Source organism: Solanum pennellii, chromosome 8, assembly GCF_001406875.1.
Source record: "Solanum pennellii chromosome 8, SPENNV200".
Taxonomy (NCBI): domain Eukaryota; kingdom Viridiplantae; phylum Streptophyta; class Magnoliopsida; order Solanales; family Solanaceae; genus Solanum; species Solanum pennellii.
The window spans coordinates 521,463-539,481 of record NC_028644.1 but is presented as its reverse complement, the minus strand read 5'-3'; the positions used below and the strand labels follow the sequence as shown (position 1 = coordinate 539,481).

At 33.8% G+C, this 18,019-nt stretch overlaps 3 protein-coding genes across 3 annotated transcripts; all 3 read right to left on the bottom strand.

Annotated features, from left to right (window-relative positions):
- Positions 1 to 354: 354 nt before the first annotated feature.
- Positions 355 to 2,106, bottom strand: LOC114078463 (glycine-rich protein A3-like). Its single transcript, XM_027919374.1, has 3 exons — positions 1,999 to 2,106; positions 1,225 to 1,511; positions 355 to 902 (listed from the first exon to the last, which is right to left on the bottom strand). Exons 2-3 carry the CDS (start codon positions 1,496 to 1,498, stop codon positions 664 to 666), a joined length of 513 nt encoding a protein of 170 aa, XP_027775175.1. The 5' UTR covers positions 1,499 to 1,511; positions 1,999 to 2,106; the 3' UTR covers positions 355 to 663.
- Positions 2,107 to 8,452: 6,346 nt separating this feature from the next.
- LOC107026928 (upstream activation factor subunit UAF30-like) lies at positions 8,453 to 11,432 on the bottom strand. The gene is made up of 2 exons (XM_015228065.2): positions 11,079 to 11,432; positions 8,453 to 8,883 (listed from the first exon to the last, which is right to left on the bottom strand). The coding sequence occupies exons 1-2, from the start codon at positions 11,319 to 11,321 to the stop codon at positions 8,758 to 8,760; spliced, it is 369 nt and encodes a 122-aa protein (XP_015083551.1). The 5' UTR covers positions 11,322 to 11,432; the 3' UTR covers positions 8,453 to 8,757.
- A 656-nt stretch (positions 11,433 to 12,088) lies between these two features.
- Positions 12,089 to 15,198, bottom strand: LOC107027185 (ABC transporter G family member 14-like). The gene is made up of 5 exons (XM_015228366.2): positions 14,890 to 15,198; positions 13,711 to 14,503; positions 13,413 to 13,577; positions 13,127 to 13,314; positions 12,089 to 12,945 (listed from the first exon to the last, which is right to left on the bottom strand). The coding sequence occupies exons 1-5, from the start codon at positions 15,064 to 15,066 to the stop codon at positions 12,301 to 12,303; spliced, it is 1,968 nt and encodes a 655-aa protein (XP_015083852.1). The 5' UTR covers positions 15,067 to 15,198; the 3' UTR covers positions 12,089 to 12,300.
- Positions 15,199 to 18,019: the final 2,821 nt, after the last annotated feature.

Sequence of the window (18,019 nt, the reverse complement as noted above, 5' to 3'; positions counted from 1 at the left end):
AATTAATATCTGATTAATTATGTGTAGATTGTGATGTTGTGAATATGATATAGATGTTTATTTGAGATTAAATTAGCAGTTGAAACTTCAGATTGAAATTAGGCAAAAAGAAACATCTATATTTCATAGTATGCAAGTAAAATTATAACTTTTTGGATTTTACAGTAGCAAATAATTTAGAGAACAATAAAATATTTGCGTAGAAAGATCATTTGGTCAATTAACTAGCACATAATGATATAGAAAACAAATTAAAGTAGAAATTTAACAGAGATTTAATAAGGTTCGGCTAAGCATAATTCTAAACAAAAATCAATTTAATTTTTTCACTATGAAAAAAAAAAGGGTACAAAATAATGAATCCCCTAACTATACATCAAAAAAGCCACAAACCTACAAAAGAAAGGTTTTCTCAATCAAATTCAACACATAATTACAATTTTTTTCTACTAACAAAATGTAAAATACAATATGCAATCTTACTATACATTTCTATATGAGGTTGTTTTCATAGCTAGACTGAGCTTAAATATGTAAGACCTTTTGGTCACACGCGTAAAACTATGGGGTTGTTTGGGTGTGAACAAGTTATTTCAGGATCAATTATCCCGAGATCATATGCGATAACTTATTGCATGCCTATCATGAAGTTGAACTAGTTAGTTACTTCCACTTCTTGAATTTGCCTCCATGATTCTTGCCTTTTTTGTGTTTTCCTTTCCCCTTTCCTTGCTTAAACTTGCCATGCCCCTTGCCATGCTTTCCATGATCATAATGTCCATAATGAGCAGTACCTGGTGCAGGGTGATGACCTCCACCGTGTCCCATATGATGAGCACCATACGCGGCTGCTCCAGCCGCTGCTACGCCAGCAACTGCTAATCCCGCCATCATTCCATGTCCTACGTACATATACGGATTCAGAATTTAAACTGAGTGAAAAAAAAGCTAATAACACTATGCTAGTTGGATAAAAAAAACAATTTTCTACCACACATATGGTCAAAAAGTGTTCTATACCACAATTTTCAAAATCTTTCCTTTTTTTCCTTTGTACCAAATCAAAGATCACTTAAATTGAGACGAAGGATAGTAATTGTGAGCACTTGTTATCTTTACATTCCATCTTTTATATTTTACTTTTTGTCATTTTTGTCTTTTAAAAGTGTTTGGTTACAATAATTGTATATCAAGCCACATCTAATAGTAATTAAGCAATGATACCTCCATGGTGTGGAGCGGGTTGACCAGGATAACCCGCCTGTGGATATCCTTGGGGAGGATATCCTGCAGGCGGATATCCCTGTGCTGGAGGATACCCTTGTTGAGGAGGGTAACCCCCTTGCTGAGGAGGGTAACCCCCTTGTTGAGGAGGGTATCCTCCGGGTGCTGGAGCATACTCTCCCGGAGGATATTGACCTCCAGGAGGAAATTGGCCTCCCGGAGGATATTGTCCTCCGGGAGGATATTGTGCATGCTTGTCCTTTCCACCTCCCATCCTTTTCAAGTACCTAGAAATGTTTTAGAAAGGCAAAAATGGAATTAAGTTTCAAAATCATAGAATTGATCAAGAACCACATGAAATCAAATTGTTGCACTTGCAATACTAATAATAAGTAGGCCAACAAATAAGTGAAAATTAAAAGATAGCATGAAGTAATGTATATATGTGACCTCTTTTCATGTGACAAAGTTATACTTTAGCTAGAAATTGTTAGAACAAATATGTTACATATGTTTAAGCAAGTGAATTGGGAAAGAATTGAAACAAGACAAATGAATATTAATTACTCTTATTATGACAATATTCTAAAATGTCAAATTCTGGACCAAAAGATCCCTCAATTCTTGATGAAATTTAGAGATTACACAATAGATTCCTCAATAAGAAAAGTTTCAAACATGATCAAAAACCAGCAAATGTACATAAAATCGAGAACATTATATTTCTTACTATATATAAAAAAGTAACAACATTGAAAATTCATATACACTAACCACAACAACGACAAAATCAATGTAATCTCACCGACGAAGTCTGAGGAAAATTCAAATAAACTAACAATAAATAAAGAAATTAAGAAAAGTTCATGAAATGGAGAGGGTCCTTACAGATTTCCTTATGAAGATACAAAATAAATAAAAAGTGTATATTAATTATATATGACGTGATTAATTAATTACTACTAATTGAGGTGTTCAATATTTTTCTCCTCTAGAATTTCTAGTTTTTCAAAAAAAAAATTATAAAAATTCAAAAGTGAAATTGATAATCATAGTAAATGTCAAAAGAGTATTTATGGTCAACCTTTTTCATAGCAAATTGACTTTTGTTGTCTTTGTTATGTGTGCTATTTTCTAGCCTTATTTTCTTGTTTTCCTCACTAATTCTAATGTTAATTACATATCATAGGCTTTTGACTTATTCCCCAAATAAATCTTTTTCATTTTCAACCTTTGAGTTTTGAACACCTCTCCATAATTCAAGCCAATACCTTATATATACTAAATAGAAATTAAACTTTTATAATTTTTTCTCTAATGATAGGTCATTAGAGATGCAGGATATTATTAAGTGCAAAACTGTATAAGCCTCATAACAACTTAAATTAAGTAATCTATACTACATTAAATTATATAATCTATAATTACATGATAGACTAAAATGTAAAATACCAAAAAGACCCGAGCCCATGAACGGTTCTGCTTCATCTGTCGTACCAGCTTGTTGTTGGTACTATATTTCTACAAACAAAAGGGTAACATTATCTAAAGTTCACTATAATGATTTACATATTATAGGAACAAGTATTTAAACCTCTATTTTATCGATTTTTGTGTATTGTCATTCATGTATTTTTAGTGATCCGAAATTTCAATTTTCTTTTTTGTCGAAATTTTTCATGGATGTATGTTAAGACCTTAGCAATGGATCCAGTTGGACACGACAGACAAATCGATCCATTTTCAAGTTCAAACGAGCCCTAGAGCAAGTGAACTCTCATTTTATCGATTTTCGCGTGTTATAGTCCATGAATTTTGGGCAATTCGAAATTGCGGATTTGTTTTGCCAAAATTTTTCATTGACGTCCGTTAAAACCTTAGCAATGGATTCAGTTGGTCGCGGCGGCAAAACCGGCCCATTTTCAAGGTCAAACGAGCCTAGAGCAAGTAAACACCCATTTTGCCGATTTTCGTATGCTATAGTCCATTGATATTTTACGATCCGTTTTTGTTTTGCTGATACTTTTCATAGACGCATGTTAAGACTTTATCAATGGAGTCAGTTGGTCCCGACAGGAGATCCAACCCATTTTCAATGTCAAACGAGCCCCAAAGAAGGTAAACATCCATTTTACCAATTTTCGTTTGCTATAGTCTATTGATTTTTGGCGATCCGAAAATTCAGATTTTCTTTCGCCAAAAATTTTCATGGACGTCCCTCAAGACCTTAACATAGAGCCAGTTAGAACTGATGGGCAAACCGGTCCATTTTCGAGGTCAAACGAGCTCCAGAGCAGGTAAACATTCATTTTGCCGATTTTCGTGTGCTATAATCCATGAATTTTTGGTGATTCAGAATTCCAATTTTTTCTTTTCTGAAATTTTTCATGGACGTCTATTAAAACCTTGACAAGGAGCCAACAGGTACCGACTTGCGAACCGGCCCATTTAAGAGGTCAAACGAGCCCAGAGCACGTGACTTCCCATTTTGTCAATTTTTGTGTGCTATAATCCATGAATTTTTGCTGATCCAAAATTCCAAAATCAATTTTGCTAAAATTTTACATGGACATCCGCTAAAACCTTATTTATGGAGTCAGTTGGTTACCACGGTCAAAATGATCCATTTTAAAGGTTTAACGAGCCCAGGAGAGGTAAACCCCTCATTTTGTCAATTTTCGTGTGCTATAGAACATGAATTTTTGATAATCCAAAATTTCGACGTCATTTTCACCAAAATTTTACATGGACGTCCCTTAAGACCTTTTCTTTGGAGCTTGTTGGTCACCACTATCAAAACGGCCCATTATCAAGGCAAACTAGCCAAGAGCAAGTAAACCCTCCATTTTACCGATTTTCTTGTGCTATAGTCTATGAATTTTTGGAGATCCAGAGTTCCGATGTCATTTTTGATAAAATTTTACACAGATGTCCGCTAAGACCTTAGCTATGGAGCCATTTGGTCACCACGCCCAAACCAACCCATTTTCAAGGTCAAACGAGCCCAAAGTAGGTAAAGCTCTCATTTTGCCAATTTTTGTGTACTATAGTCCATGAATTTTTGGAGATCCATAATTTCGACGTTATTTTTGCCAAAATTTTACAGCGACGTCCTTTAAGACCTTAATTATGGAGTCAAATGATCACCACAGTCAAAATGACTCATTTTCAAAGTCAAACAAGTTCAAGAAGAGGTAAACCCCCCTTCTCCTCCCCTAATTTATCAATTTTCGTGTGCTATAGTCCATGCATTTATGGTGATCAGGAATTTCGACATCAATTTTGCCAAAATTTTACATTGATGTCCTTGAAGACCTTATCTATGGAGTCAGTTGGTCACCACGGACAAAACAATCTATTTTAAAGGTCAAACGAGCCTAGAGCGGGTATACCCCCTATTTTGATGATTTTCGTGTGTTATAGTTCATGAATTTTTGGTGATTCAGAATTTTGACGTTATTTTATCCAAAATTTTACTATCGCCCACTAAGGCCGTAGTTATTAAGTCAGTTGGTCATCATGGTTAAAACGACCCATTTTTACGGTCAATAGAGCCTCAAAGCAAGTTAACCTCCCACTTTACCAATTTTCGTGTGCTATAGTCCATGAATTTTTGGTGATTCAGAACTTTGACGTTATTTTTACCAAAATTTTACATCCATATAGATTAAGACCTTAACTATGGAGAAAGTTCGTCAACACAGCCAAACGATCCATTTTCAAGGTCAAACAAGCACATAGCAAGTAAACCCCCATTTTACCGATTTTCTTCTGTTATAATCAATGAATTGTTGGTGATATGAAATTTCGACGTCATTTTTCTAAGATTTTACATAGAAACCAGTTAAGATCTTAGCAACGGAGTCAGTTAGTCATCACGGTCAAGACAACCCATTTCAAGGTCAAACGACTCATCGAGCATGTAAACCCCTATTTTGTCGATTTTCATGCGTTATAGTCCATGAATTTTTGGTGGTCCAGAATTTCAATGTCATTTTTTCCCAAAATTTTAGATGGACGTCCGTGAAGACCTTAGCGATTAAGCCCGTTGGTCACTACGACCAAAATGACCCATTTCAAGGTCAAATGAGCACGATAGAAGGTAAACTCCCTATTTTTCTAATTTTCGTGAGCTATGTATTTTTGGTGATCCGAAATTCTGAAGTCTTTTTGTTAAAATTTTACATGGATGTCCGTTAAGACCTAAGCTATGGAGCCAATTGGCCACCACGGTCAAAACAACTCATTTTCAAGGTCAAACAAGTTCCACAGAAGGTAAACCCCCCATTTTGTCAATTTTCATGTGCTATAGTCCATTGATTTCCAATAATCCTGAAATTTTGATGTCATTTTCCCAAAATTTTATGTGGATGTACGCTAAGACCTTAGCAATGAATTCACTTGGTCACCACAACCAAAATGGTCTATTTTTTAAGGTCAAACGATCTCCACAACAAATACACCTCCTATTTTGCCGATTTTCGTGTGCTTATAGTCAATGGACTTTTGGTGATCCAAAATCCATTTTCAAGGTTAAACGAGCCTCAGAGCAGGTAAATCCCCATTTTGCCAATTTTCTTGCGCTATATTTCATAGATTTTTGGTGATCCAACATTCAGGATTTTTTTTCGCCGAAATTTTTCATAGTCCGTCAAGAACTTACTAATGGAACTACTTGATCCCAATGGGCAAATCAGCACATTTTCAAGGTTAAAAGAGCCCCAGGGCAGGGATTCCATTTTGTTGATTTTCATGTACTATAGTCCATGGATTTTTGGTGATCGAAAATTTCAAAATTTTTTGTCGAAATTTTTCATAGACGTACGTTAAGACCTTAACAATAAAGTCAGGTTGTCCCGACTAGCAAACCGGCCCATTTTCAAGATCAACCCAGCCTCAGAGCAGGTTAAATCCCATTTTACCGATTTTTGTGTGTTATAATCCATGGATTTTTTGTGATCTCAAATTCCAGATTTTTTCTGTCGAAAATTTTCATGGACATTTGTTAGGACCTTAGCATTTGAGCAAGTTGGTCTAGACAGGAAAATTGGCCCATTTTCAAGGTAAAACGAGCCCCGGAGCTAGTAAACCCCAATTTTTCCGTTTTTCGTATGCTACACTCCATGGATTTTTTGTTTTTGGGAATTCCATATTGTCTTTTCCCAAAAAATTTCATGGACTTTCGTTAAGACCTTAGCAAAGGAGCTAGTTGGTCCCGACGAGCAAGTGACCCATTTTTAAAGTCAAACGTGCCCAAGAGCAGGTAAACCTCCATTTTATCGATTTTCATGTGATATAGTCCATCGATTTTTTGTGATCCGTAATTCCAGTTTTTTTACCAAAACTTTTCATGGACGAAGGTTAAGATCTTAGCAATAGAGTGATATTGTCCCGACGAGCAACCAGGGTCATTTTCAGGGTAAAATGAGCTCAAAGTCGGTAAACATCCATTTTGCCGATTTTCGTGTGTTATAGACTATAAATTTTTTGTGATCCAGAATTTTGGATTCTTTTTACCAAAATTTTTCATGGACGCTCGTTATGACCTTAGCAATAGAGTTGGTTGGTCCCGACGGGCAAAACAGTCTATTTTCAAGGTCAAACGAGCCCAGAGTTGGTAAACTCCCATTTTGTCAATTTTTGTGTGCTATAGTCCATGGACTTTTGGTGATTTGATATTTTGAATCTTTGCAGAAATTTTTTATGGAAGTCCGTTAAAACCTTAGCAATGGAGTAAGTTGGTCTTGATGGAAAAATCGGTTCATTTTCAAGGTCAAACGAGTTCCAGAGCAGGTAAAACCACATTTTGCCAATTTTTGAGTGCTATAGTCCATGAATATTCGGTGATGGACGTACGTTAAGACCTTAGAAATGGAGTTAGTTCATCGCGACAGGAGAATCAACCCATTTTTAAGGTCAAACGAGCCCCAAAGTAGGTAAATATTCATTTTATCGATTTTCGTATGTTATACTCTATTCATTTTTAGCGATTTTAAAATTTAGATTTTTCTATTGCCAACATGGACATACCTTAGACCTTAACTATAGAGCCAATTGAGTCCCGATGTGCAAACCGACCCATTTTCAAGGTCAAACGAGGTCTAGAGCATGTAAACTTCCATTTTGTCAATTTTGTGTGCTATTGTCCATAAATTTTTTGTGATTCAATTCCATTTTTTTTCTTTTCGGAAATTTTTCATGGACGTGTATTAAATCCTTGACAATGGAGTCAATTGGTCACGACGGACAAACCGACTCATTTACAAGGTCAAACGAGCCCCATAGCAGGAAAACTCTCTATTTTGCCAATTTTTGTGTGTTATAGTCCATGAATTATTGGTGATCCAAAATACCAAATTGGTTTTTCCCAAAATTTTTCATGGACGTCTTTAAGACCTTAGGAATGTAGTCAGTTGGCCCCGACGAGAAAACTGACCCATTTTTAAGGTCAAACTAGCCCAGAGCAGGTAAACGTCCCTTTTGCCGATTTTCTTGCCATTGATTTTTGTTCCAAAATTTTGAAATTGTTTTTCCAAAATTTTTCATGGACGTCTATTAAAACCTTAGCAATGGAGTTAGTTGGTCACGACGGGCAAATCGGTGCATTTTTAAGGTCAAACGAGCCCCAAAGTATGTAAACCTTCATTTTACCGATTCCGTGTGCTATAGTCCATGAATTTTCGGTGATCCAGAATTTTAAATTTGTTTTTGTCAAAATTTATCATGAACATCCGTTAAAAACTTAAGAATAGAACCAGTTAATCTCGACGGGCAAACCGAGCCATTAACAAGGTCAAGAGAATCTCAGAGTAGATAAACTCTCATTTTGCCGATTTTATTTGCTAGTCCATAAAATTTTGATGATCCAGAATTCCAGATTTCTGGATCCAATATTTGTGTTTTCATATCGTATGTGCACAGCGTTGGCCATCTGTATGAAACATACGTAAAGGGCGAGAAGATGGCGATTTCTGGCTTCGCAACCTCGATTTTTCAACGGCCTAGGTTTTTTAGTTATACGTGTGTATAAGTGTAATTATGCAATAAAATTACCTAATTAAGAACCTAAATACACGTCCTTCAATTGTATCTTTCTACATCAACACTAACAATTCATCATTCCTCTCCACTTGAGGGTTTTAGAAAATAACCAAATAGGCCAAGAAGTTCTACTGATAATGTATTTGATTCAACGCAAAAAAAAACAAAACATTCAAGAACCTACTAATAATAAGGAACAACTATAACCATTACCACACATCAATCCTGAGAAAGTTAGAATCTTGGACTGTGGATGTCACTTGATTAAATCCGGTTCAGTCGAAACTACAGCAAAGAACAAAGTGAAGAACAGGAAAAAGAAAATGTGGACAGTAGCAGGCGTAAAACACTGCAAGCTTTCCAATTTCAGATCTATGCACCACAACTCACTACCAGAGTGAAGGGTTACAAAAAGGAGAAGTTACTAACTACAATGTTCAGTAGTACCAAGAAAAGCCCCTAATGTTTTACAGGAACTGCAAATTGGGGGATTTAAGAAGCCTTTTGAAAATGATTGGAAAGCAGTTTTGCGATCTCTAGAAACCCAACTTTGTCCTTGCCACCAAATATCGTCTTCAACATGTCATCGCAATTTATCTCCTTCTTGTTTGCAGGGTTCTGCAGATCATGAATTTTACTTGTCAAAGGAAACTAAAGGGGGTATATATTGAATGTGTATACAACCTACTTCACACATTTGTTCAAGTTTGGATTAAACATGTAGCCAATCAGATTAGATACTATTAACTAAACAGAACTTTTTTTCTCAAACATCAGAAGGATGTGGATTGTCCTCAACCTGATAAAAAACTAAAAAAATCAATAATTATGATAGTTTGAGAAATCAATGACAATCATCTTGTTATAACAACACTCAAAATAAATCTATGCCTCGAACAACTAGTAGAACAAATGCTAAATGATTATAAAACATCATCTCAAAGGCCATAGTGTAATATTTTTCCTAAAACCCTCAGTGACAATCATCTTGTTATAACAACACTCATAATAAATCTATGCCTCGAACAACTAATAGAACGAATGCTAAATGATTATAAAACATCATCTCAAAGGCCATTGTGTAATATTTTTCCTAAAACCCCAAGTGTTGGTGATTGTTGATCAGTCACATGTTAATTACATTACTGTATTTTGATGAAGCAATACCAAATTTCAATATCAACACGCAAACAAAACTCTGCCCTAAAAATTGTTGCTGTTCTTTGCATCTAATAGCATCTCAAACAAATGAACTACCATGAAAAGGCATCTTTTACGAGAAAACTAACAGAGAAAAAGTAGCAGGGTAAGTTACCGATCTCCAAAAAAGAAAATAGTAGGAGGGGAAGCAAATGGGCAATATAGAGAATCATGCTTGGCTACATTGTGTTCTGCTTTTCCATCAAATACACTTTAAGAAGTATCTCATCAATATATCCACAACGAAATTATACTTTTAAGTTTGAGTATTGCATAGGTTGTTAAACATGCTTAAACTGCTGGCTTGTTATACCAGCAATTATTTTCAGCTTGGCCTTACAGAGGATGCCCCAGCTGGTAATACAAAGTGTTGACATAGATTGAGAATAAAAGCTCATGTATTATTCAGCATATGGCAACCAAATCGGACATCACAGTATTCCAGGGCCTCAAAGGCTCAAACCATGAGCATCCTACTTCTTCAGATAAAGAGCCGCAAAGTTTATACTTGTCAAATTATCATACATTTGAAATAGCAGAAGACGAAAACCTACCCACCAGTTCATTTGTTATCATGTACTGAGCTACTTTCTATTCTGAACCAGCCATTCATCCCGTAGAGCTATAATGACCAGCCAAAATTAGCTAAACTCTTAGTTTATGTGCCGCTTTCAGGAAGTCTTGTAGGACAGAAAGTAAAATAACAGAGAGGGAAGAGAGAATTGATCATTGGATGTCACATGCCTATCAGTAGCCTAACTAGTTACAGAGATTGTAACAACCTCAATGCCAAAATGTCAAGAGCCCTTCATATCCCCACCGTCTTGTAGTCTACTCTCACAGGGTCCTTTTGTTACATTATCAACCAGTGTACTACTAGATAGGAAAAAAACCAATATCTTTTAATCTGGTGCACATTCTCAAATCATTTGTAAGACTTCCTAATCTCGCCGAAACAACTAGACTTTCCAAGAATGTTAAAATTTCCATCTAATATGTGATTGAGCAGAAAGATTCAACTATCTTATAACGAACAAAGCTAAAAGGACCAGACAACAGACTGATTGTTAATTGCATCTGACATTCTATAGCAGTCATTACTATATTGTTAATTATTGATACATCTTCCAGAAGCACAAGGAAAAACAATCATCCCTGTGCAAACTGTTCCATTAAAAGAAAACGCAATATCTTCCCATACCATGTTAACTATACACGTCACTTTTAGCACTTCGAATGTAATACTGTCACCCCTACAAACCTCTGGATTTGGATTTCTGCTAGGATATGGTAAACCAGCTAAAATAAGTACTTCTATTTTATCATCTAATAGGCTAGTTACTATACATCTATACTAACATTTGCATTTTACGACATTGTAGTTGATATAGCTGATACAAACAAAAAAATCCTCATTTTAGCAAAGAGTCTATTTTCACAGCTCAAATCCTTCAAAATGTTTCCAAATTAGTAATTTCATAGTACTAGAGTCTATATCTAACAACTTCACACATACATTTCTTCAAAAAAGGCTACTGCATAGAGCAATACTATCAACATGTGAAGGTTTATTCTCTATCATAAGTAACATAAAGAGGAAATGGAAAGTAGACCTGAAGATTATTGGTTTTGATGTAATCCCAGATTTTCTTAACAGCATCAGTACGTGAGATTTCAGAAGTACCGACAAATTTTTGTAGAGCAGGTGAAATCGGTTGAGGTTTCAGTATGCCTTTAGAACGACCTTTTCCAGCCGCGGTTGTTGTGGTGGCCGGAGGTGTCTTTCCGGCGGAGGTCTTTGCAGCAGCCATTAGAGTCCGGCAATAGTTTCCGAAAACCCTAGAAGATGATGCCATGGTTTTCCTTGGATTCTGCAAAACCCTAAAAGCTAACAATGGAGAAATGGTGAACTCGAGGTTTTTTGTACGAAGGAATGGCAAATTCGTAGTTTAAAGTGGAAAATTTTGCTTTTTCGGGTTTTACTGTGCTTTTTGAAAAACGGCCTTCGGGTCGGGTCACTCAAAATTTAATTGGGCTCTTCCCCTTTACTTGTTGATAAATCGACTCAAATGTACTTTTCGATTATCTAGTTTATAATGATATCGTTGAAGACTCGAAATATATGCTATTTGCTCTATTATTTTATGTGTTTAGCTTATATATATTGTGTATAGTATATATATTATAATGATGATGGTCAAAAACATATTTGAATGTTCATTTTTTATACTTGAACTATTAGGTGTTCGTATTTTCTATCTAAATTCAAGGCCAACTCGAGTATAAAGCTACTAGAGCATTATTTTGGGCGCTAATTTTTTGGATCTCTCATGGTTAAATTTGAAATGAAAGTGTTGAGTAGAAATATAATGAATTTTTTACCTTATTTAATGTAAGGATTGTTATAATTGATCATGAAATAGTCTGTATGCAACAGCAATATCTTTATTATAATTTAATTTGTTTTTTCATTTATATCATGACGATTAGCATGAACTTACGTTATTATTCCTATATTTACATTATTCATTCTCCTTTGACTATTCTTATCCTCTTATAGTTGAATATTCTAAACCCTCTCAAACGATCAAATATTCTACATTGTACAAAATATATTATTTAGTGTATACTCAAAATAGTGGCAAAGATTTATTCTCAAAGCATTTCAATTTTCCCAAGTTAGTTGTAACTTGTATGCAAAAATATTGCCAAGAGTGGTAGTAATGGCACATCAAAAATATAAATCTAACATCCTTACTTCCTCTGTTGCAGAAAATTGAACTCTTTCAACTTAGCTCCTAAATTATGTAATCTCCCTCTTCGATTTTCGAATCATCATCGTACACGAGTGAGTGCTAGATAAGCCACAACTCTGTAGCCTACTAACATCACAGCCATGACCGAGACATCGATCCACATATTGTTTAAGCCTACTGATTCAATGGCAGGTAAGTTTGCAACTTGGCAATAGACTCCTTTTGAACATTCATAGAAGTCATTGTCATTGTATTGAACCCCTAGAAGCAACTTGTAGCTATAGTAACTATAACTCAAGTATTTTAACCAAACGATGAACGTGGGAATCTGTTGAATGTAGTATCCTCCAGCAATTAGGAATACTAATGTTGTTACTGATGCTAACGTAGTGGCTTGTTTAACATCCATGAGTAAGGCACCAAAAGCTAGCCCGAGGCTTTGTGAAACGAGGACGTTGTAGAGGACTACTAGGAGAGATAGGATGAAAGTAGTTGGATCAGGTTTGAGCCCTCCCATCCAGTAAAGGATGAACGTAAATGCTGTTGGTAATGCTAGTTCTAAAGGCAAATCTCCTACAGTTTTGGCTAGAAAGTATGACGAGAGACGATACATTCCTGATGATCTCTCTTTGATGAGCATTCTTCTTTCTTGTGGAAATGTGAAAACTGCATTATAGAGTGGATAGAACCCCCAAAATACCGCGAAAAAGAACAACATTGCAATCTGCAAAACAGGAAATCAAGTGTCATTGTTATTATTAGGACATTGTTAAATATAACAAGGCCTGATTGTTGAAATGGCAAAAGATTAGCTCTGTTTACTTGACCAACCTAGCGTATAGATTATAGGAAATTATATGTTTTCGTATGTGCAAATGACATAAGGTGAACGGATAATATCTTACTCGATCTTCAATGTGGGATGTTGGAGTATGCCACCACAATAGTCCTGCAAGAAATGCTACACTTATAACTTGGAAGATCCTAAGCCTATTGAAGGTCTCGTGTCTTCGCTCCCTTAACCCTCTCATAAGTAGTACTTTGAATTGATGCATCCAACTCGTGCACCATTTCTCTAATTTCACACCATTTCCTGCATCAATAGACCCCACGATAGCTATTGTTAGGCACTGAATAAAGGCGATGAACGGTTTGTAGTTGCTTTTTTTTCATTGTAAATTGGAAACTTACTTGTAGAAACATCATTTGTGCAACTGTAGTTACCGCATACTTCATTTTTCAACCTTGTAGAAATGTTCATTTCATACGCGGAGATGAGAGCTTCTCTCACCAACTTCTTTTCCTGTTCAGTACTGTCACCTTGATCGTTGCCATTCTTGGTATCCGATCCAATGCCTGAAAGATTTTAAGAAGCCAAAAATACCGTAATGAAAGGAACATAAGAGTTTGTCCAAATTGGATCATCCAGAATTTTGTTATGTGGAAACATGTTCATTTCAAGTGTGTTGAAGTGAAATGTTTTGATTACCATTTGCGAGATCGAGCAAGAGATCAGCTGGATTGATAGTGATAGATATGGAAAAACCAATAGAAGAGAAGTACTCCAAGGCAGTTGATGCAGGACCATAGTAGATAGGACATCCCTCAGAGAGCAAAACTACCTTATCAAACATATAATAAAGTCGACTAGACGGCTGATGGATCGTTGTGATCACAGTACGACCACCACTTGCTAGTCGTTTAACAGTGTTAAGGATCCGGAGTGCTGTTGTCGAATCAAGTCCTGAAGTTGGCTCGTCTAAAAGTAGCAAACTCGGGTTGATCAACATTTCTTGACCTATGCTAACTCTTTTTTTCTCTCCACCTGATATCCCTCTAAACAATGGCCCTCCAATCATACTGTTTCTACACTTGTTTAATCCAAGTTCTGCAATAACATGCTCTACATGTCTCACTTTTTCGTCCCTTTCGAGGTTTTGTGGCAGCCTAAGCAGAGCTGTGAACAGAAGTGTTTCAATTACTGTAAGATGAGGATACAGGACATCATCTTGTGACACGAATCCTGTTCTACGTTTGATTGAACCCGAGAATGGCTGGCTGTTGTATGTAATCTTCCCAGATAATTTGCCCGAAAGGCGCCCTCCTAGTGCTGTTAGGAGGGTGGTTTTGCCACTACCTGATGGGCCTAACATAGCTAGCATTTCTCCTGGATATACAGTGCCTGTCACTCCATTTAGTATAGTCTTTTCTTTTGTGTTTGATGATCCTCCACAACACATTCCTTTGTTTTCTTGACTAATCTTGTAAACAATCTCTTCAAACTGCATATTTAAAATGAAGACATAAGGAAACATTACATTGAAACTATGTTGCTCGGACTTTTCAATAATCTAGACACTGTCAGTGTCAGGATTTTCATTAAGGGGTTTCAATATATGAAAAAGTAAACTCTAGTATATATAGATAAAAAGTAATTTAAACCATGTGTAAACACGGTAATTTTCCATCAAAGAGGGTGCCTTGAAACCACCTCTTCAGTCCTACCTAGCTCCGCCCCTAGATCATGCACGGGGCCTACAACTCTTTTGGGAGGGTTCGAGCAACATAACATTGAACCATTAAAGAATTACGATAAGAGCAGAGTTAGAAAACTTCTACTATACTCAATTTATACAGCATAATTTTCCGACAAAGAATGTTCAGTTACCTTCAAAATTATAGGATACATGGTCTTTTGTAAATAAGATTGTTGTGACTTGATCTGGACAGGGAAAGCCAGACATGACTTGTCATATTGTTTCGACGAATTAGGCGAATTCGTCGAAGCTTCCATCAAGTCTGTGCCATCATTTTCTGGTTTTGGTGTTACACAATGAAGATGCATATTGCCAATTATAGCTGAAACAACTTGAACTATATATGTTTTTCTTTTTTTTTAGTATTTGTGTTTTGGCTAGAAAAAAGATAACTTAAGAAGAAGAAGTTAAAAGAGTTGGTTTTTTAACTTGAGTTTATTAAGTTGCATTGGACAACCATATAAATATATAAAGAAAGATCTCTCTTGTTTGTGTTAAAATAAAGTAGACTATTTCACTTTCTTTTTCTTGTGGGCACTCACCTCTTTCTCTTAAAGTATTGTAACACAATCAAATATTACACTAGTCTTGTTCATGTCAGTTCTCAGTTCGTTACGAAGAGAAATATTTACTTTAAAAGTATTGCTTAAAGAAATTTTTTGCTCATTTTTTGGTGTTTGGTATCATAATTGGTAAATAGTCACTATTTTCTTGCTGGACGCTTATGAATATTTTCATATATATTTTGATTGAATTAATGAGAAAAGAAATTATTTCGCATGTAGAGATTAAATGAAAGCTATTATGGTGTATATTTAATTTTTTACACCTTTTACATAACTGAGGGAAAAAAATGAATACAATTCACTAAATTTCTTATTTATTATATTCTCAATTTATTTAGAATTTTAATATTTATGAAAAAAGTAAAACCTTTTTGATAAGTAAATTGATTTTGTAATTTTATTAATTAATAGAAGTAAAATATTAAACTCACTATGTTAATAATTTTTTAATAAATGTATAAATTAAAAAAAATAAACAAGTAAATAGAAATTGAGGAAATAATTAACTATAATTATGAGTTCAAAGTTGGATATAAGAAAATTAATTGGTGGCAATTATTGTGGGGCTTTTTCTTTTTCTAATTTGCATTCATTTATACTTTATTCATTCATTTATGTACTTGTTTTTAAGCGTCTATGATTTAGATAATTAACATAACTATATAAATTATATTATATTTATTAACCTTAATTGGAATAAGAAATCATTTTTTATGAATTATTAAGGCTAATCTTTATAACTAAAGTTGATCATGACATATTTTAAATTTAACTTATCTACGTAATAAACATTTGAAAATATATACAAACATTTTTTACTAAATTTTAAATCAAAAATATTTAATATGAATCTTTATCGTAATTCAAAATAATAATAATAATAATAATAATAATAATAATAATAATAACAACAACATTAATAATAATAATAATATATTATTCATGCCACCCATGGGAAGCATTTAAAATTTATGCTTCTCACAAGTTGCTTCGCAATATATATGTAGCGAATAATAAGGTTCTTTTTCGACTATAATGTAACGTAATGAGATGGACGTGATTTTTTTATTTTTCAACATATATTTTTTATTTAAGCTTCGAAAAAATTTTGATTTAACTTTCTTTTTAGAACTAAGGAAAATGTATTGTAGGAATCACGTCCACCTTGATATGCCTTGCACAACATTGAAAATTTAAATTAGTTAGTCTATTAAAATTTGAATATCACATGATAAATTTAAAAAAAATCGAGAAATATATCCATTATATCGCAATTTATAGTAGGAGAAGTAAGTAATTTATTCTTTGTATATAATTAGGCAAAAGAATAAAAAAGATAAGGTTCTTTTCCTTGTATTTGAAAATTGATTCTAATTTCTAAATATATTCCCCAACCACCACCACCCTCCGTTAATATTCTTTAAACTTAAATATCAACATTTGTATCATCTTGTTGGTATACTTTTTTATTCTAATATTCATTAGAAAGTTGATGAAGTTAAATAGATTCTAAACAAATTGTTCTGATTCTTCTTATTATTTTTAAAACATATATATATACTAATGATATATATTCTTAGTTATTGTTATTGTTCTTTTATCAGATTTTTTATATAACTTTTTTATTACTATACTTAATTTACATATATATTTGTTTTTTAATATATTTTACGCAAGACGATGGTCTGTTGAATTTCTATCGGATATAAGTCAGGATTGTGATCTGCATACATTTCATTTATTATATCTCACTGATGAAATTATGATAGTTCTAGTTTATCTCACTACTAAATAATTGCGTTTTAGAATCTAATATTTTTCAACTTAATGAATATTCTTAGATGCTTACAAAATCCTCTTATAATTCAAAATTCTGGATAAGTCGATTGACTTGTGTGAAAACAACCACAAGAATAAAAAAAACTTTAGATTGTTCGGATATTTTTATCAAGTAACTTGAAAAAATCATTTCTGAATTTGTTTTTCAATTAATGTATTTTTATATTTGGTTGGTCATTATTCTGAAAAATATCTTTGGTGAGAAAATAATATAAATGGCTAAGTTATATACAAAAAAAAATTAAATAATATTTTTCTTTACTCGTAAAAAAATATTTTCATTTTTTACCAAACACACCCTTCAATAATTTTTTTTTAAAAAAGAAATGGATCATAAGTAATTATATTAAAAAACTAGTTCATGAGATGAAAATATTAACCATATAAGGAGGAGATCATTACTCATATTAAACATCAATGTATGACTACGTCACACCCTCCTTCACAATCAAGACGAGATATTTAATATACATGTTATTTCAATAAGATATTTTATTATCGAGTGAAATAAACTCTGCTACGATATTATATGAAAAATGAATCTTAAACGTAGCTCAACATCAAAAACTAAATTATTCTATTCAAGATCATAAGATGGACCACTCATATACACTTTTTCTCTTCATTTTGTTTTTATATATTCATTTAAATATATTTTTATAATCACTTAGACTAGATGAGAGAAGAAATGATTAAAAGAAGAACACATCAATAATGAGATTCCAATTATTTGTGTCTATAAAAATATAATTTTCTGTATAGCACTTACCATGGGATATCTTTAATTGTGGAGCCATGCATTTCTTAGGTCTTTTAGTCTTTTGAAGAAGTGAATGGCTAGGGTTGTAGCATACCC

Bases quoted from the DNA above. Each gene is read 5' to 3' on its own strand.
- LOC114078463 (XM_027919374.1), bottom strand. From the start codon at position 1,498: ATGGGAGGTGGAAAGGACAAGCATGCACAATATCCTCCCGGAGGACAA. The intron at 903-1,224 runs GTATCATTGCTT...ATATGTACGTAG, and splicing joins ACCCGCTCCACACCATGGAG to GACATGGAATGATGGCGGGA.
- LOC107026928 (XM_015228065.2), bottom strand. From the start codon at position 11,321: ATGGCATCATCTTCTAGGGTTTTCGGAAACTATTGCCGGACTCTAATG. The intron at 8,884-11,078 runs GTCTACTTTCCA...CATGATCTGCAG, and splicing joins TCAAAACCAATAATCTTCAG to AACCCTGCAAACAAGAAGGA.
- LOC107027185 (XM_015228366.2), bottom strand. From the start codon at position 15,066: ATGCATCTTCATTGTGTAACACCAAAACCAGAAAATGATGGCACAGAC. The intron at 13,578-13,710 runs GTAATCAAAACA...AAAATCTTTCAG, and splicing joins CTTGCTCGATCTCGCAAATG to GCATTGGATCGGATACCAAG. The intron at 13,315-13,412 runs GTAAGTTTCCAA...CTATTGATGCAG, and splicing joins CACAAATGATGTTTCTACAA to GAAATGGTGTGAAATTAGAG.